This window comes from Phocoena sinus, chromosome 16 (assembly GCF_008692025.1).
Source record: "Phocoena sinus isolate mPhoSin1 chromosome 16, mPhoSin1.pri, whole genome shotgun sequence".
In the NCBI taxonomy this organism is placed as follows: Eukaryota; Metazoa; Chordata; class Mammalia; order Artiodactyla; family Phocoenidae; genus Phocoena; species Phocoena sinus.
In genome coordinates this window covers 7,373,335-7,394,314 of record NC_045778.1, presented here as the reverse complement: position 1 = coordinate 7,394,314, position 20,980 = coordinate 7,373,335, and the positions used below count along the sequence as shown (strand labels likewise).

The 20,980-nt window shown below is 47.4% G+C and overlaps 1 protein-coding gene across 9 annotated transcripts in view; it reads right to left on the bottom strand.

Annotated features, from left to right (window-relative positions):
• Positions 1 to 20,026, bottom strand: part of EDARADD (EDAR associated death domain) — a 65,561-nt gene extending 45,535 nt beyond the window's left edge. For 3 of the 9 annotated variants that reach the window (XR_004346206.1, XM_032608346.1, XM_032608343.1), the window contains exons 1-3: positions 19,826 to 20,026; positions 9,596 to 9,654; positions 6,049 to 6,088 (exon numbers count right to left, since the gene is read on the bottom strand). Coding sequence is in view for 8 of the 9 variants with exons in the window: in XM_032608346.1 (XP_032464237.1) it covers positions 6,049 to 6,088; positions 9,596 to 9,654; positions 19,826 to 19,889 (163 nt within the window). In the remaining variant the exon portion in view is untranslated. Of the gene's footprint in view, positions 1 to 6,048; positions 6,089 to 9,595; positions 9,655 to 18,715; positions 19,341 to 19,825 lie in introns of those variants that run through there. The other 6 variants (XM_032608342.1, XM_032608341.1, XM_032608345.1 and 3 more) reach the window with 6 other exon arrangements.
• Between the last annotated feature and the right edge of the window lie 954 nt (positions 20,027 to 20,980).

Below are 20,980 nucleotides of genomic sequence, written 5' to 3'. Positions count from 1 at the left end.
ATGTGCTGTTTACATCTGGTAAAACCAGGAGGACCCTGAATGGCCCAGCTGCAAGTTCCCCTCCCCGCTCTGCTCCTGTGGATAAGACCGCCAGCTAAACAACGCTCCTTTCCAAGGGGACCAGGCACAGTCCCTGCTTATCCCTGAGCAGTGGGTTTCAGTTCCCTGCCAGACCACAGAATTATTCAGACAAGTCATCATATCCTTCCCTGGGAACCAGGGGTCACACACCCTCTTGACAGGACAGCGCTTGTCACCCACAGCCCCCAGCTGTTCACTCTGTTCCCAAGTGCAACCCCCATGCGACCCTGCATGGGGTGCAGCGTCCTCCCTCCCCAGGCTGTGAATATCCGTGACTCACAAGCTACTGTCAATCTCATCTGCCCAGTGTCAGGTGTCCTGTGTGTGGCCATCCCCATAACCCCAGGGCAGGATCCCTCCCTCACCAACAGGGTGAACAGGAGGTAGTCCAAACACGTTCCCCTCTGATAACCTTACATCAGATTCCATGGTGTTCACTGTTTGACAGTTTACTAAATCTCTCAGAGAGCAGAGTGGGATTATACTTGTCTTCATAGCTCACTCTCCTAAAAGTCAAACCGAAACCATTTCAGTTCTATGGTTAAAGTGGGGATTGCCAGTGAAAGTCAAAGGAACATGATAGGCATGTGAAATGTCTAACACCTTTCAGAATTAACTGGTGGGAAGGAAATTCCATCCTTAGGCTGTCTTACATATGTGTTAACTTCACAGTTCCCCAACTTGTGGTGAAGACTGTACAAATGCATTAAAAACTGATTTTGTTCCATCAGATTTTAATCTTTAACCACAGAATTCAACATCGCACTCTAACCTTGAAAATCGCCAGTAATATATTATGTTATGAAAGAAATGTTTAGTGGCATGTAAAATCTTAGCGTTAATAAAGCCCTTAATAGAGAATCATTTAATTCAAGGTTCAAAAGTTAGGACTGAGTGACAGATTAATTCACCTATTTATTTTTACATTCCTTAACATTCATTGACCTATTATAGGCTGGGCTGATAGATTTATTCATATAAGGGGCTATATTTATTGCTGCCTACACAATTCTGACTAAAGGCCATTTTTTCCTTAACATCATTATCTGCAAAATTTAAACTAAAAGCACGGTCTTTTATTAAGATTCCATATGGTATCTTTTTAAGCTGGAGCAGTAGAGAGCTTACCTAGCCTTCTGTTTCTCAAGACAGTCCCAGCTCTCTTGCACCAGAATCACCTGGGCTGCCTGTTAACAATGCAGATTCCTGGGCTCCACTCTAGACCTTCTGAATTGGAATCTCAGGGATCCCAGAAATCTGACACCTAACAAGCACCCCACAGAATTCGGATGCACACTAATTTTTCACAGCAAAAAGTCACAGACATGTGACTTCAGTCATACTAATTCTCACAATAGCCAGTGTCATAACTGTTAACCCAGCATTACTGGACACGTGGGGCTTTTTATTTCCCGACGCAATGTTAGCCTGAAATTAAAAAGCAACTTTTCTTACATGGTCCCCCAAGCATTCCTGTGGTTGCACCCCTCTCCCTCCCCTCTATAAAAGAAAACACCTTCAGGGCTTCCCTGGTGGCGCAGTGGTTGAGAGTCCGCCTGCCGATGCAGGGGACACGGGTTCGTGCCCCGGTCTGGGAAGATCCTCCTACATGCTGCGGAGCTGCTGGGCCAGTGAGCCATGGCCACTGAGCCTGCACATCCGGAGCCTGTGCTCCGCAGCGGGAGAGGCCACAACAGTGAGAGGCCCGTGTACCGCAAAAAAAAAAAAAGAATGGCCACCTTTGTATGTGTGTCATAACTGGGGGAGGGGTTGGTTTGCTAAAAGAGGAGACTGTCAGGACTCTCCGTCATGGCTGGGTGGAAGGCAGTGAACTTGTGGAATGAGCGGGACCAGGTCACGGTAAATCGTGCGGGAAGGAGGGGCTTTTAGTTTCATGTTACAACAAGGAAACCTATCAGCAAGATACTGTCGGTCAACTGGCAAGATGAGAAATCATCTAAAATACAACACATTGGCCTGCTAGTTTTCAGGCAGACATTTTTACTTAGGAATTATTTTGGTGATCTCCTGAGTACTTGTTTATTTTCTCCTTTTTCAAACTGAACTACTACTTCTACATTTAGTTAACGAATTATTCCAAATATCATCCATGCTTAAGTTCAAATTTCTCAAAATAATTAACAATAAAATCAGTCTACTTCTCTTTAACTTTACATCTGCTATTTAAATTTTTTGAACAATGGAAGGGCAGTAATGCCAGAGAAGATGAAGATGGTAAAATTTTGATTGCTTTATGATGTAGTTATGTGCAATTTCCCCTCACTAGGAATAGTGCCTCAAAAATCAGAATTATTTTTCCAAATACATTTTTCTCTCAAAATATGAAGAGTCACATTTCCTTCAGAACCCTCAAGCCAGTAGTTTCTACGAGATACAGGAATTCTGTGATATAAGATAAACTCCAATCTTAAATTAGTCCTGAATTTGGTGCCTACACATCCTCACAGAGCACCTATCATAACAGAAGCCTGACAGAATGAACCTCCCGAAATCTCTAAAATCAGGGGAGGCAGAAGCTACACATTTGTTTCCGCCAAGAAAACAGGTATAACAACACGTTTCACCTCAAAAACGTGCTGATCGTTGAAATCACACTAGAGTCCCACAGTTGATTTATGGTAAAAGCACATTATTGAGAGCCACTCTAGTGTGGACCGTGTTAAGGGACTATGTTGTACTGTCCAGGGGAAAAGTAGGAGTATACTAGAATTATAATGAAGACTTTGTGAAACATGATAATTTTCTTAAGAAAATACATTTTGAGGACTTATAAAATCATATGGAAATGGTTCAAGCTAATTACAAATGACTCCCCTATTAAATATAGTAGTCCCCCTAGAATTCACTTAAGTGTCAGAGTCTGAATTGGTCTTAATATAATTAGATTACATTTACTTTTTTTAAAAATAAATTTATTTATCTATTTTTATTTTTGGCTGCGATGGGTCTTCGTTGCTGCATGCGGGCTTTCTCTAGTTGCGGAGAGCGGGGGCTACTCTCCGTTGCAGTGCACAGGCTTCTCGCTGCGGTGGTTTCTCTTGTTGCGGAGCATGGGCTCTAGAGCGCAGGCTCAGTAGTTGTGGTTCGCGGGCTCTAGAGCGCAGGCTCAGTAGCTGTGGCGCACGGGCTTAGTTGCTCCGCAGCATATGGGATCTTCCCGGACTAGGGCTCCAACCCGTGTCCCCTGCACTGGCAGGTGGATTCTTAACCACTGTGCCACCAAGGAAGCCTACGTTTACTTTTAAGCTGTAAATTAGTCTCTTCACTAATTATATATGGGCTCTGTTTCCCTAAAAACAACTTCAGTGAGAAAATTACCATAAGCATTTAACGATGATACTGGCTCCATTATGGTATGCTTGAAAAAAATACTGCAGACATTAAATTGTTATTAAATGCAAATGTTGGATATTACATGGAAGACGACGTATTTCTTGGAGATAAGAAATTCGGTGCTTAATGACACTTCCCCTCCCCCCCCATGAATAAGGACAGAGGAAAGATCTGGAGTTACTTGTCAACTCACCACCATTTTAATTTTAATTAAGGTTTTGTAAAACTCAAATTCTAGGAGAAACCCAACGGTACAGTTACTGTATTATCAGGCTATTGAGCAACAATCTTCTTCTCTTAAAACAGAAAATCATGTCCAAGAGTGATAGAAAAGGTCTTCGAATAGTTGCTGCGGCCCAGTCTACCTAAAACGGTGGTTCCACTCTTGCCTCTCCGCTACAAAAGCTTTCAACAGTCCTCTACCCTGATGGCTCACGATTCTTTTGCCAGATTTCCCTCCACACCCGTCAGATGCTTGTTGGGAGTCAGGTGCTGTTCCAGTCTCGTTTCGTTGAATTCTCACAAGCACCCTGGGAGGTCGGTGTAATACTGCCCTCTCTGCACTGCAGACTGGACACTGGGACCCTAAGCCATGAGGTCAACTGCTGAGTCCTCTCAGAGCTGGCGGTCTGGAGGCAGCTTGGGTGTCTCTTACATGTCTCCTACATGTGGCGCGCCACATCCTTTTTTTTTAAATTAATTAATTATTTATTTATTTTTTTGGCTCTGTTGGGTCTTCGTTTCTTCTCTAGTTGCGGCAAGCGGGGGCCACTCTTCATCGCGGTGCGCGGGCCTCTCACTGTCGCGGCCTCTCTTGTTGCGGAGCACAGGCTCCAGACGCGCAGGCTCAGTAGCTGTGGCTCACGGGCCCAGTTGCTCCGCGGCATGTGGGATCTTCCCAGACCAGGGCTCGAACCCGTGTCCCCTGCATTGGCAGGCAGATTCTCAACCACTGCGCCACCAGGGAAGCCCCCACACCACATTCTTGAAGCTTCTTAGGCAGGCTCTCAAAGGGAGGTCTGTGTCCCACCCACTCAGGTTTGCATTAAAAACACCAGTTTCTGGGCCTGACCCCAGACCCACCACATGATTTTGGAGTAGCGGGGCCCAGAATCTGCATTTTAAACTAGCTCCCCAGGTAATTCTTCACTGCACCCTAAAAATCCAAGGAACACGGCCCAACACGGCCTCCAATTCGTCCTGGTGGCCTGGCTTGCACCTTCCACTTTCTTGCTGAACTAGGCAATCACAGCTTGGGGAATTCAGGACACTGAGAAGTCATTCATGGAGAGGGGAAAGGGCAAAGTGTGCTTGGGAGAAGCCTCCCCTAGTACAGCCAGGATTTGGGCTCAAACCTGGCCTTCAGCCTCTTTTCCCTACACCACTGCCATTCCTGGGACGTGCACAGGGGGCAAAAGGAATGAAACTCTAATGATGCCATTTCAGAGAGCAGGAAGAAGAGTCTGGTGAGTAGAGAATGAGGGAGGGGGACTTGGCAGAACTACAGACTTAACCACAGGTGGGCCCTGCCAGGGAGCTCCCAACCCTGCAACCCAGTGACCCTGTGATACCCATCACCACAAGGGCTGCTGGGGAACCCCACAGCAGGCTGTGCTGGGAAGTCCTTCCTCTCCAGGAAGCCGGGGTGTCCCTGCCATCTCTGAAGCTGCTCAGATCTGATTGTTCCCCACCCCTCCTCTCTGGCTGGTCAGCAGAGCACAAGGTAAACACTCCAGGGCGATAAGCGGCAGCTCAGCCTCCATACTGGATACAGCCTTGGAGGCTGCCCCAGGGGAAATTAGGAAAGGCTCAGGCCTTTATGGTCTGCACCACGCCTGAGACATTCGCCTGTGGATCATAAAAGCAAGCTCTTTTTGCTTTGGGGTCTGACAGCATCCCTTGCCCCTTGTCTGCTAACAGAACCCTCTTTACTGTGGTTTGAGTAGAACTGACTTCATGCCCTCCGCCCCCCACCCTCCAACCTCAAGGCTCAGACCTGGTCACCCCTCCATCCTCCGACGACAGCAGCTGATACAGGGATGGCCACACAACCAAACTGCTCCTTTCACAATTTGCCCCTAAAATTGTACCATGTGTGCTGGGGGAAAGGCTCCCTCTTGCCCCGGCATCTTTAGCTGCACCAAGTAAAGCTGGAGGTGTCAGAGACTATCTTTCCCACCAAGTGGGGAAAGCCTGCTCGAGTATGGAGCCAACACAGAAGACAGAGCCATTGTGGGGGGAGTGGGGGACTGAGCCTGAGACATCATTTAAATGCTTGGATTTAGCAGCACCCAAAGACTCTAAGCCACCAAGTCCCGCCCCCCATTTTAAACTAATTTGAGCTACATTTCTGACACTTGCAACTCACAGTCCTGGCTTTCTTCATTTTATGCATGTTAAAAAAACACCATAGGAATTTGATGTGTAATTTGCTATAAAATAATTTCTACATTTTAATAAGAAAATTCAGACCAGAGAAGGTCAAATCATGCACTAAATTATCAGTATGTTTCTGTTTTAAAATTTAAAAAAATGAAAAATTACTTTGACTAATGCTTTGTTCAAGATATGAAAGTAATCACAAGTTTAAATTGCTACTTTAACTGTACATACCTTTAGGGAGTCCTGTGTCTTGAATGGGATATTTGTCTGACTGTAGAGACCAACAAAAGAGGAGTGTTATTTTTAAACACCGTAGTCAAGTATAAGATCAAAGTGAAGAGAAAGCTTTGTCTTGGGAAAGTCATGATTTTAATTTAAATCCTTGCAAGTTTTTAGCCTTGGATTTATCAATATGCCTGACCCATTGCTTGCTTTCATTCTCAATTTTATAGAAATGAAACCAAGGTGGATGAGAAGTTAATGCTGGAACATGAAACAGAAGAAGCCTTCAGCTCTGACCACTAAACCACACTTACTCTCTTTTCCGCAGTGCTCTTCTATTTCCTGCAGCTCAAAATTGAGGGACATTTCTGTTAGTGAATTATGGGGACAGACCCATCTCTTCTCACCATTTCTGTGACATTCATTCGGGCCAATAAGCATGTGTTCTGGGCAGTACTCACAATTGGAGAGCTCTGTCACGGGTTGACTAGGACAGGAGTCAAAAGGTAACTATCCCATTAATTGCACGAAGATCTACAAATTAGTTACCCATTATGCACAATTATGCACAATTCCCCAACGGTTTAGTTGAGGGCAGTACTGTTACAGGGAATTCAAAATAGCAAATGCTCTTATAATCACATATTTCTTTGTTGGTACCAACAAATATGCAGGTACCTAAGCTTCTGGAAGCTTCTACTGCAGATTATACAATGTAGTCATTTTCTAAAGACTTCCATGAGAGGAGTGGGGATGCACCCAATCTCCCTAGCCTGTCCTCTGACCCCGGCTCAGTTCCCACCATCATCTGCATCTGGGCCTTTGGGTCTATAGTCAGTCCTCCAGCCTAAAAAAAAGCTGTACCTCCCAACTCTCCTGTAAGTCTCATCACTATCTTCCTTGGACAGAAGAGGAAAAGAAACAAATGTGGAACCAGAGATTCTGTTTTAAACGCCTTTCCTTGGAGTTTCTTTGGAGCTAGGCAGTAAAGTTTCAGAACCTTCTAGAAGCCTCCAACCCCTTTCCACAAAAGAAATCAATCAATCATCTTTACAGTATCAGTTCAACCTGTGAAGGGGCTGGAGTCTAAGGTCAGACACACTGGTGGTCAAGCGTGTCTACGTGACTGAGCCCCAATAACACTCTGGACCCCAAGCGTGGGGTGAGCTTCCCTGGTTGTCAATACTCTGTGTGTATCATCACACATCGTTCCTGAGACAAGTAAACACTGTCCACACAACGTCACTGACAGAGGGTAGCTGAAAGCTCCATGCGTGCAACTTTCCTGGGCCCTGTCCTATGCCCCTCTTCCTTTGGCTGACTTTAATCTGAATACTTTTGCTGTAATAAACCATAATCCTGAGTGAAAAAAGAAATCAATCAATCATCAATCACAGGGAACTTAAAAATCAAATACTTTTCCCCCAGACTAAATCCTTCTCCATACTCTGCTCCCCAGAGCATGGAAAACACATCTGTACCATAGTGCTTCTCGGGCTCTTTTCAAAGTATTTGTCTATTTCCTCAGACAGACTGTGTTTCAAGAGAAGGGTCCATGATCTGTGCATCCCCAGATTTTGACTCTGTTCAGACTACATGAACAAACAAGTGCAGGTTTCCTGGAGAGACCGACAGTTGAGATGGGCCTAGAGAATGCCCAGGACTCAGAGGACCGCGAGAAAGGAGCATGGTGATTGCAGATGGTGGGCGTGGAGGAGCAAGCCCAGGTGGTTGTTAGACGGGCCAGCCTGTAGGACAGATGCATGCTGGAGGTGGAAAAGGAAGACAGGGTTGGACACAAAATAATGGAGCCAGTTTCCATGGAAGACCCTGCAAAGGAGGCAAAGGGATTTAGGAAGGCTGCCATTCTAGGATCTCGGGAAGCTTGGCTCATTTAACACTGCTGCCTGCTTCGTGCCCCACTCTGCATATGGGAAGACGGTCAGCACAGCCTCGCAGGAAGTCAGGCAAGCAAATAATTCCCACACAATGCGATAAAAAGTAGGGACCATGGGGTTTCCCTGGTGGTGCAGTGGTTGAGAGTCCGCCTGCTGATGCAGGGAACACGGGTTGGTGCCCCAGTCCGGGAGGATCCCACATGCCACGGAGCGGCTGGGTCCGTGAGCCATGGCCGCTGAGCCTGTGCTCCGCAACGGGAGAGGCCACAACAGGGAGAGGCCACAACAGTGAGAGGCCTGCGTACCGCAAAAAAAAAAACAAAAAGTAGGGACTATGGATAAGGCAGCACCCGAAGGCCCCAAGGCTGAGAAGCCTTCCCAGATAAGGAACACTTGGGCTGAGTGGTGGGTTGCATAGGAGTTCATTATGTGAGGAAGCAGGGAGGGGCCAGCACTATGGGTATCCCAGGACGGGGGGAGGGCGTGGGGCATTTGTGGAGCAGCAAATAGCTACACACAACTGGCTCATCAGGGGGATGTTGAGACATGGTCATGGAGGACCTCATCTGCCATGTCAAGGACCATGTATTTAATCCTGGAAGGAATGTTATAGTTGAAATGTGTCCCCTCCAAAACTACCTCAAAGTCCTAACCCCTAGTACCTCAGACTGTGACCTCATTGGAAATAGGGTCATTGTAGATAGAATTACTTAAGATGAGGTTATACTGGTGTAGGGTAGGCCCTTAATCCAATACGACAGACGTCCTTGTAAGAGGAGAAGAGATAACAAGACACAGACACACAGGGAGAAGACGGCCACGTGCCACCAAAGGAAGAAAATGGAGTGAAGCAGCTACAAGCCAGGGGACACCAAGAACTGCCAACGACCATCAGAAGCCAGAAGAGGGACTTCCCTGGCGGCGCAGTGGTTAAGAATCCGCCTGCCAATGCAAGAGACACGGGTTCTAGCCCTGGTCCAGGAAGATCCCACGTGCCGCGAAGCAACTAAGCCCGTGCGCCACAACTACTGAGCCTGAGCTCTAGGGCCTGCGAACCACAACTACTGAAGCCCGCATGCCTAGAGCCCGTGCTCCGCAACAAGAGAAGCCACCACAGTGAGAAGTCTGTGCACCGCAACGAAGAGTAGACCCTGCTTGCTGCAACTAGAGAAAGCCCACGTGAAACAGCAAAGACCCAACATAGCCAAAAATAAAATTTAAAAATTAAAAGAAAAAAAAAGTGGTAACAGAGGTAAATCAACAGTGTATGCCCAACTGACACATGAGCAGGCCGCCTTTAACTTTAAGTTTGTCCTGTTTTTTCTTTCGATCTCAAGTTAGATATTTTGATTTCTGAAGAATTGGTAATTAAAAATAGTATTAAAAGTAGACAAGCAGATAAAGACCTCACGTAACCTAAGAAGACCACTTCTGATATGTGCAAAATGAGAACAGAGTCTAACACCATTTTTAACCTGGAGAAATCCCAAGTTTATTATGTCACAGAGAAATATCATGAAAAAGAAATTTATCTTGGAAAACTTTATTTTAGGGTTTCAAATTTCATGTAAGTACTAAGTAATAAAAAATATAAAGAAATAACAAAGGGGAAAAAGGAAAAACGAGTCATCACCATTAATGTAAAGGTTGTAACCTACCATATTAAGGGATATAGTGCTAGGGTCTGTGTCTTCCACTGGCTCCTTTGTCAAATGATCTGTAAAGAGAACAAATAGAGAGCATTTTCTTTAACTTCTCAGAAGCACAGTGTGTCCTTTGATAACTGTCTTCATATAGACACAAGCTACCCCAGTTTGGAGAAAAGCTTACTTTCAGTCATTAGTGGAGACAAAATAAGAAAGAATGAGTTCAGGCTGCATCAAGAAAGTGATGATGACTAATAAACTACATTAAAAAAATATTTTGGAACAGTTTACTTATAAATATCTACAAATACTCAGAGGTACAAACAACTACAAATTAGGTGAATGTGATATTAATGACTCTTTTGCATACTGGATTTTGAGACAGGCTGGGACCTGGGACCCTTTACTGGAGCGCTTGCACCTGGACAAACATCTCCTCAAGCAACAGAGTACAAAGAAACTATAAAAGACTAAAAATAACTGCATGCAAGTGCCGTTGGGCAAATTATGAACAACATACAGAAAAGAATACAAAAAGGACACAAACCAACTGCCATTTCTGAGGTGCCGGTAGCAAAAGCAGGGTACTGCACGTGATCCCTGCACACAGCACCACCAAGGGGGTGGTCAGGCCACCTAAGCCACACCTCAGGCCCGACCCACCAATCCGCTCCCACTCTCACCCCAGCTCACCGCGCCCCCCAGGACAGCAAGCAAGAAAGCGCACCTGTTTCTTGTTGTTACCCCTCATGCTGCAGCAAGAGTCCCAATAAAGCATTGCCTGAGTTTCTCGTCTGGTCTCTTATCGGCAACAATCTGATTATAACTTTGAGCAAGAAAATTAGGAAAAAAAGCTCCCCCTTTCCAAGACAGTTTACGAAACATCTGCCAAAAAACTATGTTGCTCAACAACCACTTATCCGTCTGAATGGGATCCTCGGTATTTTGTGCAGTCACTACACGACCTGCAAAGCCCTAAGTGGCCAGCCTTGGGCCAATCAAGATTCACCTCTCATTTTGCTCCCAAATCTTCATTAAGTACATACTGTGGCCCAGGCACTAGGTCCTGGGAATGCCTTGGGGGATCCAAACCAACAAAACAGGTCCACTTATGGAGATCATTTGTTTGTTCTCCCCAGATGTTTCCCATCTGAGAACGTGTCCAGACTTCGCACATTTCTCTCCCCGCAGGTGTTGACAATGCCCAAAGGAGAAGCAGTGTGAAGGGAACATCTCTTTGTTTTATGACAGGCTACAGTCACTGGAGGGATTAAAGGAGGTGGCCCAGAGGAGCGGGGGCAAAAGGAGAGAGTTTTTGCCAGTGTCCCCCCATGGAGCAGGGGACAGACACTGCAGCTCCACGAGTGGGGACTGTGCCGTGGTCCTTAGCAGAGCCCAGAGGTGGCAAGACCACATCAGGGAATGCACAGAGGGGGCTAACCCCTGGGTCTCAGGGTTCCCAGCCCCACAGAGAAACAAACCCGTGATTTGGGTCTGCAAGAGAAACAGAGGGCTCCTGGACCTCAAGAGTCTTCTCAGGCTTGGACAACAAGGACATCAAGCCCACCCGGATGCACTAAAAATTCAAGGCCCCTCTTTTTCCAAGCACCACATCATCCTCTTAGGTTCCTATATGACCCTAAGGAAGGGGCCAGGCCCCAGTTTGGACTGAAATGGAATTTCCTGCCAGCCCAGTAGATGACAGACTCAGACCTGGATCTAAGTCAATGTAAAGAAAATAAGAACAAACTGTGTTGCTAACTCCACCCTGAGTTTACAGAACTCCTGCTGCCCAAGGAAAGGAGAAGGCAATTATCATACAGAGCATTTGGTGTTAAGATGGTAGAAATGCAGAAGGATATGGAAACACAGGAGGAACACAAGCCTAGCCTGGGGTGTCTGGTGGGGAGTGAAGAGCGGGTAGAGAGGAGCCTATAGAGGAGATGACACTTGAGTCCAGAAGGATGAGTTGAAGCTAGCCAGGAGAAGTCAGGGAGGGAAAAGCATTCTAGGCAGAGGGAACAGCATAGCAAAGGCCTAGAGATGAAAAAGAATGGGACACATAAGCATACTTCAAATAGGTCCAGCCGGACACCTGCACTCGGTTTTCCAGTTTTTCCTTTCTATCCTTCTCATGTCTAGCTCCTGGCTGGGGAGCGGGTAGTAGAAGCCACCATGAGTAGCCTCCAGTCCTTTCTTTCCCTCCTATCACAGCCTAGTGTCAACCGCTTAATTTTCACCAAAGTGTATCTGGATGATAAAACTTTTTTTTTTGGCCACGCGGCCTTGTGGGATCTTAGTTCCCTAACCAGGGATTGGACCTGGGCCTTCAGCAGTGAGAGCGTGTTGTCCTAACCACTGGACCGCCAGGGCATTCCCTGGATGATAATACTTTAAAAGCTTACCTCCACTAGGGGGGTGGAATTTTAATAGGAATCCTGTGCAGCTATTGCCCACCAAGTCTATGACAAGTTAGGCCTGTTTCCTACAGAGACATTAGTACGCGAGGAAGGAAAAAGATGAAGAGAAGAAGATGGAGGAGATAGCTGGGAAAGGCAGAATTACCCCCAAAAGCAGCAGTGAGAGTGCAAACAGGCCAGTTAAAGGGAAGGCACACAGGGCCTGGGAGGAGGCGGCTTGGGTCCTCACCGCCACACCGCTGAGACCTAGTGGCCTGACGTTGAATGAGTCTAGCGGTATGACCTTGGATATGACTCATGTTAAGTGTTCCCGGGCTCTGGCTCTTCCTCTGTAACAGGAGCGGGTCCACGTGGCTGGTTCCCACACCCAGCTGATCATCATCATTCTGGTCAGGTCAGGTTTGGGAACGACTCCCCCTGAGAATCTGTGCCTCAGAGGGTGATGGGGTGAACAGGACCACAAGTGTTTGGAGGCCCAAAGTCTCTTGCTTTGGTCTGAAACCTCTGAGAATAGACGGAATTTAAGATGGGAAGGGCACAGAGAATTTAGGGGGTTTTTTTTTGTTGCTTTCTGAAGCACAACAGCAAAGTGAGAGGGCAATGAGGAAAGGCTCAGGCCATCAGGAGAGGTTTAGGACCAGTCTTAGAGGCACTTTCAGGTCTTTATTATTTTCATTCGCATGGTTGTGACCGTATCAGCTTCTGACGTAGACCAGGCTGGGGATGAAGTTCTTCCTTACATGTTATTGCCAAATCCGCTCACAGACCCAGGCCCACGCTGTCGCTCCACTTGTTCTAGCTGACCCCGGGCCTTCCCGCGGCCCTTGCTGTAGTTCACGCAGAAACACCTTTGTTCTCACAGGCCCGTGCTGTGTAGATTATTTGGAGGAGGGCTGATCCTGGTTATTTGAGGCTAGTCTAGAAGCAGTTGTCCTAAAGTATTTCTGAGAGCTCTTGGAGCCACATGTTTACATTATTAGTATGAAATCAAATAGTTTACTCAGAAGCTTTAAAATGTTTATTTTTACAGGCCCCAGGTAACAGCAGGCTGGGCCTCTAGGCAAGGCTCTGATATCAGATGGGGCACGAAGAAGCCAAAACAGAAAGGGGGATCGTGGGAGCTCCGAGGTGGTAAGGCCGGCAGCTCAGCCGGGGTGGGGGAGGGGACCTTCCTCCTGATCCTGGCTGTTGCTTTACTGTCCCAAAGCTGCCTCCATTCTCCTGGATTGGTGACTCTAAAGAAGGCAGAGGTCACCCCAAATTAGCTGGTAATTGATCAAAGGGGGTCTCACGATGGCAATGAGAATGATGTTTAATTCACATGAGCATCTTCTGGGGAGGTCCTCAAAAGGTGAGCTGACGCCACTCAGCTGCTGGAAGGGCACCCGGCCGGGCACCCGGCCTGGCTCCCGGAGGCCCCAGGGGACAGCAAGCAAGGCCAGCTGCAGTTACTTGTTTCTCTGGGCCTCAGGTGCCTCATCTGTAATAGTCAGGGGGAGGGGGGACAGAGAGCCTCCACGTGCCCTTCCAGCTTTAAAAGTCCATGAGTGGTGAGAAGTAGGGGCCCCAAAGGTGAAAAGAGCATCTTCAGGTGAAGGTCACTCCAATACAGGAAGCCCAGTTACAATTAGAGCTCCCACTTACCCAGTACCCCTCCCCGCCCACCCACCCCATCGCCCCGTGCTGCCTGGTTTACACACAGCCCTGTTTCATCCTCACAGTAACCCTGAGAGAGGGCCAAGCGTCTCCTTTATCCATACTGAGTGCCCAAGGTCACAGGGCAAAGGAAGCAGCAGAATTTGGATCTGGGACTTTCTGACTTCAAAATCTACCCGTTTTCCACTACCTTCGGGTTGCTTGAAGTGGTTCATGCATTGACCACCTGATAACAGACTGTCCTGGGGGGATCTCTGTGTCCAAATTTTCCCTTCCTATGAGGGTACCAGTCACATTGGATGAGAGCTCCCTCTGATGACTTCATTTTAACTTGACTGCTTCTGTAAAGACTTTATTCCCAAATCAGGTCACGTTCTGAGGTACTGGGGGTTAGGATGCCCACAAAATTTTTTTGGGGTGGGGAGCACAGTTCAACCCATGACAGTCCACTCTCTGGCCCCCAAATTCATGTCCTTCCCATGTGCAAAAGACATTCACCCGACATCCCCTAAAGCTTTCATCATTCCAGCATCAACTCCAAATGCAAAATCTCACCTACCCATCATCGACTCAAAGACCCAGCTCTCGTCAGCTCCTGAATCAGAATCCCCAGGAGCCCTGGAGACTGTGGGCTGCACCCGGCAGCCTCTCCACCAGGAACGATCTCGGATTGTCCAACACAGACGTGGGTACGCTGCCCAAGAGCAGCACGGTCACATCCAGACCTCTCCCTTTATGAATCACATTAGATAAGGGCCAATAGTTCCTCAAGACAGTTCCTCAGAGGAAGTTCAAAGATCTCCTCTAAAGACGTCCTTTCAGAGAGACAAAGAGGGAAGCGTGTCAGAGCTTCCTGGCTTTCCCGATCATCAAGAAACAAAAGAGTGGGGCCTTCTGTGCTTCTTAGTGAAAAAGTAAAGGCAATTCTTTGAACTCGGTGATTTCAGAGTTCATTTATTTTTCCTCTGTTATTATTTTTTGTACTCAAGCTTTTCTTCTGACCTACAGCTGTTTTCACTACTAATTCTAAGGAAGCCATAGAGTCCTAACCGTATTCAGGATTACAGAAGCTCTCAGGGCAGCAGCACTAACACGCTGCTAAGTTTACCTTCTTCTCTGTCTAGCAGCAGCCCTGCTCTGTCATCCCTGCACCTCAGAGCAGGGGCTGAACAAGCTGAGAAAGGCCCAGGGATCAAGAAGGTGCACCTCTAGAGCGACTTCTCTGGATGATGGCCAAGCTGAGGGAGACGGGAGGTGGGGGAAGAGATGAACCAAGGGATGAAAGAGGAATGCAGACAAGGGGGAAACACTTGGGTAGAGAGAAGAAAACTTAGAGGCATTGTAAGAAAGGGAAAGAAATGAAGTGGGCATTGGAAAAACCCACGGGACGGGGAAGGAGAAAGGGAAGAAGGAAGGGAGAAAGGAAAACCACAGCCTGTCAGCACTCTCTGGTGGATGTGGTGAATGAACTGGCTGGTCCAGCCTTTCAAATAAGGGTGCTGCTCGAAGTAGTTCCCCCTTTAGTCCTGGTTTCTGCTCCCGGTGCTACTGGAGTTTGCAAGAAGGACAGGGTGCCACATCAGACCCGTCCAAGCGCGGAGGAAGGCTCAGAGGGGTGCATGAGGGGTGAGATGCCACCTATGGGGCTGTCCTGGGCTGGTCTCTAGGGCCAGGGCTCCCAGGGAGCAGCCCTGTGTGCAGTGCAAACAATACCCCGAGGATGAACAAAGGCAGAACATACGCTGATGTGCTCCCTGGCCAAGGGCACTTACTTAGCTCACTGCGACAAAGCAATGAACTGTATACCATCTCCCCAACTCTCCCGACTTTCAAAGCCTCTTTCTTTGTTTCTGTCCTTAATATATGTATGAACATGAATCAGATTTTACTCACTTTCAACAGGCAATTCTGACTCATTCCACGATGGATGGTGTATTAGTGGTAGAGGTGGAATGAGATGGCCACACTGCAGCCAGCATGACTATTTTCCTGCCGGTGTAAATTTTCTCAGGGCAAAGAGTTTTTTTAATTAAGTTCATACGGTATAATAATAGATACCCATCTTTGTTATATGCATGTGGATATACAAACATCTTTTTTTTTTTTTAACTTTACAAGGTAAACCCAGTTAACATATCTAACTGAATCAGTTCCTAAGATGCCAATATGGGAAGAGCTTTTTCTGCCCACAGTCTGATGAATAGGTGGTTACATTTTATATCTTTCATTCACTTACTGAGATGATAAGTATTTAACCAGGGCTTACTAAGTGCTGGGTACTGGGCCAGGCATTGGAGAAAAACGGTCGAGCAAAACAGACATGCCCTCTGTCCAAGAACTTATAGCCTAACGGGGGAGAGAGACAATGGTGAAATCTTCACAGCTAGAAAGGGTGACAGGTGTTGGAAGGGTGCACCAAGATTGTATAACATGGAGCTGAATCTACATCAGTTTTGGTCTGAAATCTGAAGGGTGGGCAGGAGGTAAATGGCCTGGCGGGGGTTGGGGGGAGGTGAAGGGAGCCTTCCAGGCAGCAGAAACAACTTGTGCAAAGGCCAGGAGGCAGGTGGTCCAGGGCTCTCAAGGAAACAGAGGAGGCAGGGTGGCTGCAGTGCAGACAAAGAGAAAGAGCAGACTTGCCAACTGAAGGGAGAGCTACGGGCCCACGTACAGAGTATGGACACCACTGAAGGACTGAGGATTTACTGGAAAGTCAGCGCAGGTTTCTGAGTAGAGAAATGGCGAGAGCTGATTTGTTTTTAAAAGGTCACTCTGGCCACTTTTAGGTGTACAGGTTGGTGGAAGGTGACAGTGTGTATGGAAATACCAGTTGGGAGATGAGCGCAGGAAATCTGGTGAGACAGCATGGTAACTGGGTCTGGGGTGGAGACATGAAAATGCCACGTAACGAGTTTTACACATTATCACCACTTGTGGCTTCATTACAGAAATGGAAGTGATGTGTCCTGGAGGTTATAGAAATGATATGAGATGTTAGAAAGAGGAAGTCATTTTTTTGGTCATATTTCTGTCCAATCCTTTGTTTCTATATGCAAGTGTGGAGATACTATATATCTGTTTTTAAACTGGAAGAACCCTCATCTAATTGATAGAATTCCAGAGTGGGAATGGACATGAGAGTTATCTTTCAGATGCGGGGAGATGTTCTTCAACATCGCTGCAAGTGAGAGGGAGATCTCTACTCAGGAGGTCTCTCCCCTCTTTGTAGGAAGCCAACAAAAGTCCACCTACAAGTTTGGGTTCTACCTCTCAAAGTCAAGGAGACAGGTTCTTTCCAAATGACACCCTCCTATCATCATATCCTCAGGTCTCTCATCCCGCCACATGTGCTGGGATTTCCAAGTCCCTTTTTGTTCCAGGTTGTGAGCTTCCATTTTGGCTGGGCCAAGCAGGCTAAGTAGCATCACCGGACTTCTAGATCCTGCAGTACTATTACTGTCATCTAAGATCCTATTAGCTGCCCTGGTGGCCTTATCACACTCTTGACTCACTGAGGCTTTTTATACGTGAAGCTGTGTTTCCCAGCACCCACCTCCTCTGGTGCCATTGATTTTGGGAGTCCCAAGCAGACCGTATATGTATCCCCATTCAGTGGGTCCCAATCAAGATCTTTTTGAATCTCCTTCATCATGATCATTTAATGAGATGCGAAACCACTGTTAGTAAAATCTAGCTTAACACCTCTTGGCATCTTGCCAATTACATTTTCAGAAGAGGAAGTGGATGCAGAGGTGAGAGCTGGGGGGCAGGGGTAGGATTTCTCCCTTAATTTCCCCTTCTGTTTTTCCAAACAATGAATATGGGAGAGGAGAAGGATATCCAAACCATTTACTTATCTTCCATCTCCCATGGATAAAATGTTTACCATTCCTCACTTAAAGAAGAACCACTTGAAGGAGAATTTAGATCTTTTTTAAAATCTCCAGGAAACTCTCTCAGACCCAGCACATCACAAGGCCAAGTTAGCAATCTTCTGACCCACCTCCAGATACTTTCTATCTCATTCTCCTAACTGCTCAAGCCCCAAATGAACAATAAAACATTCAAGCTCCGGCCCTGCCCAAGCCCAAGAAATAAAATAGGGAATACGTGTCTCTAAGCAGGTATCTGTGGTTCTGTATATCTGGCTCTCTCCCTAGCCTTTCCAGCCTCAACAAAACTAGAAAAAGCCCCAGTGTGCTCTGGGGGATACATCAGTCATTCATTCACATGTTCGACATTCACTGAGGATCAGCCTAGGGTATGGGAGAGCAAGGACAGCGAATTCCTGAAAGGTGAAGTCTGAGGAAGATTTTCAATTCAAGTGAAATTAAAGAAAAATCGAGAGCTTGGTCTCAAGAACAGACACAGTATTCTACGGTTTTTCAATTCAAGTGAGATTAAAGAAAAATCTAGATTCTGGCTTCAGGTGCAAACAAAATATTTAACGATAAGGACAGAACTAGAGGCCATTCTAACCAAAGGCCTCTACAGGTGGGATCAGCCGCCTGGTTTTGTGGATACTAGTTTATGAAATAGCTCCGAGGGCCAATATTTAGAACAAAACCATTTAATAAAAGTGAAACGAGGAGAGAAGAGGAGAAATGAGAAGGCACGTGAGTAGGGAGAAAGGGAGAGCTCGGGAGGAAAGAAAGAAATCCACCCCTTGCGCTCTTTTCTGCCGGAGAGGTTTGAGGGGCTTGTTTCAACCTGGCATCTCCGGTGCAGAACAAAGACGCTGGGGCGAGAGAGCAAGAGGAGAGAAGGCGTCTCAGGCACGCTTGGGGGTGACTGGGGCCAGGGGGCCGCGCGCCACCAGCAGCCGCTCGCCGGGGGAGCCTCGCACCTCGCCCTCCGGGACCGGGCGCCGCCGCTGTCCACCGTCCGGCCCCGCGCGGACCCGGGTCGGGCGCCAGGGTCCAGGGTGGTCCCAGGTCGCCCCTCGGGGCTCGTGGGGAGCTCGGCCCCGACAGCCCCGCCGCAGACGCGGACGCCTCGCGATCTAGCGACCCGCGGTCCGCGCTCCGGGTGAGGGTGCGGCGCGGTGTCAACTTACCCGCGCGCACAGGGTCGTCCGGAGAAGCCATGGGGACGGAGTGGGGCCGACGGGCGCCAGAGCAGGGCCGGGCGGCTGGCGGGACAGGGTAGGAAAGCCGGGTTGCAGGGCTCGGTTGCCCTGCCTTTCGGACGCGTGGGGAGCGAACCTCGGCAGCTCCGCGCGCCCCTCCTCCGCCCGCTCCTCCCCTCTTTCCGCCGCTCTTCCTGGCGCTCACTTCCTGCTTGGCAATTAGCAAAGCCCCTGCCGTGCGCGTCCGGTTCCACCCCCCGCCCCCAGACGCGCAAGCTGGAGCCCGGGTGCAGCGGACCACGGCGCGGGGAGAGTCCCCGGGTGCCCCGGAGTCGCCAGCACCCGCCGCGAGCGCCCTTCCAGTCCTGCGCCCAGGTCTCCCAGGGCAGGTCCCGCCGCGGAGCTCGCGGGAGTGCTGCCCGGCACCTGCTGCGAAGCAATTATTAGCTTTAAAAGCCGGCTGCAGTCACGGGTCGCTCTCCTGGCTCCCTCCTTTCGCCCCGAGTCCGGCCGCAACTCTCCTCCGCGCACAGGCCTGTGCTGAGATGCCTGGCGGCGGTCTGATGTTTAGACCATTTCCTGCTCTTTAGGCAGAGTACGCCGCTGCATGATGGCACACGCTAATAATTTCTGTTTTGATTTTTCTTTGGCATTGGTTATTACATGACCTCCAGGGTACTTACAACACAAAGGGAGTGAAAAGAGGAAGCCTGGTACACACTCGCACAGCCTCGCTAGAAAAATAGCTTAGGGCTCCCTCGGAAATGCCAAGGTCTAATTTTTTTAATTTTAATTTTATATCAGTTACATGCGCATAGATTGGAATCTTCCACTAAGACTATTTTTAAGATTGTTATATTTTAACTAAAGCTATCATCAATCATAAATCTATTACTATACGATGGTTACAGGTAATTTAAATTTAATAGTAATCTCTTAAGGGTTTAAAATAACCTTTGTCTTCACACATAAGAACTGAAAGAGAGGAACTGATTTGAAAGAGATAACATAGCTTTTAGTCAGTTTATCGTGAAGGAGCAGCCTCTGGTTAAAAACTCAGCTCCGAAAAATGCAGGAAAGCGGCAAGCGTGTACATACCCTCTTGACGACCAGGAGCGCGCTTTGTGCCTCTCCCCCTCTGTTTAGTAGTCCTGAGGCCCATGGCACTCTCCACATCGGCACTTAATATGCCATGAAAGAAACCAGAGGCTCAGAGAAGAGGGTCCGGCTGGGTGTCGACCTTCTGGTGGAAAGCTCTCTGGGGAATTTGTGGGTGGGAGGATGAACTTCCTTTTGGTCTGCCTTCTGAAAGGAAGGGAAATTTTTTTAAACGGTGTTTTCTCTTAGCATCCATTTTGAGGTTTGGTTTGTGGGTCTTTCTGTACTTCTCATGATGATGGAATTATTTCTGAGGTTGGTTGTCAGGAACCACATAGCAAGTTGGCAACACAAGCTTAAGCATTGCTCTGAAGCTGGTTTGCTTTTCAAAACACTGAATTAATTGTCTTATCACTCCCACTTTTATTATATCAAATAGAAGAGGGGTGGCAGAAACACACTTCACCGTTAATTTTTTAAAAGAAAATGACTATATATATTATTCCCTTTCATTCCATTTCCTTGTACCTACTTTTTGTGAATTGCAACCATAAGCCCTCATTACCTTATTTTTCCCATGTGCTTTGTGAACTCTAAAGTGTAATGCAAGTGGAACTTTTTTTTTAATTTACAAAAAGCTAATTTAAAAACAATTATCTTTATTGGAGTATAATTGCTTTACAATGGTGTGTTAGTTTCTGCTTTATAACAAAGTGAATCAGTTATACATATACATATATCCCCATATCGCTTCCCTCTTGCATCTCCCTCCCTCCCACCCTCCCTATCCCACCCCTCTAGATGGTCACAAAGCACCGAGCTGATCTTCCTGTGCCATGCGGCTGCTTCCCACTAGCTATTTTACATTTGGCAGTGTATATATGTCCATGCCACTGTCTCACTTTGTCCCAGCTTACCCTTCCCCCTCTCCATGTCCTCAAGTCCATTCTCTAGTAGGTCAGCGCCTTTATTCCTATCTTGCCGCTAGGTTCTTCATGACCATTTTTGTTTGTTTGTTTTTTAGATTCCATATATATGTGTTAGCATACAGTATTTGTTTTTCTCTTTCTGACTTACTTCACTCTGTATGACAGACTCTAGGTCCATCCACCTCACTACAAATAACTCGATCTCGTTTCTTTTTTATGGCTGAGT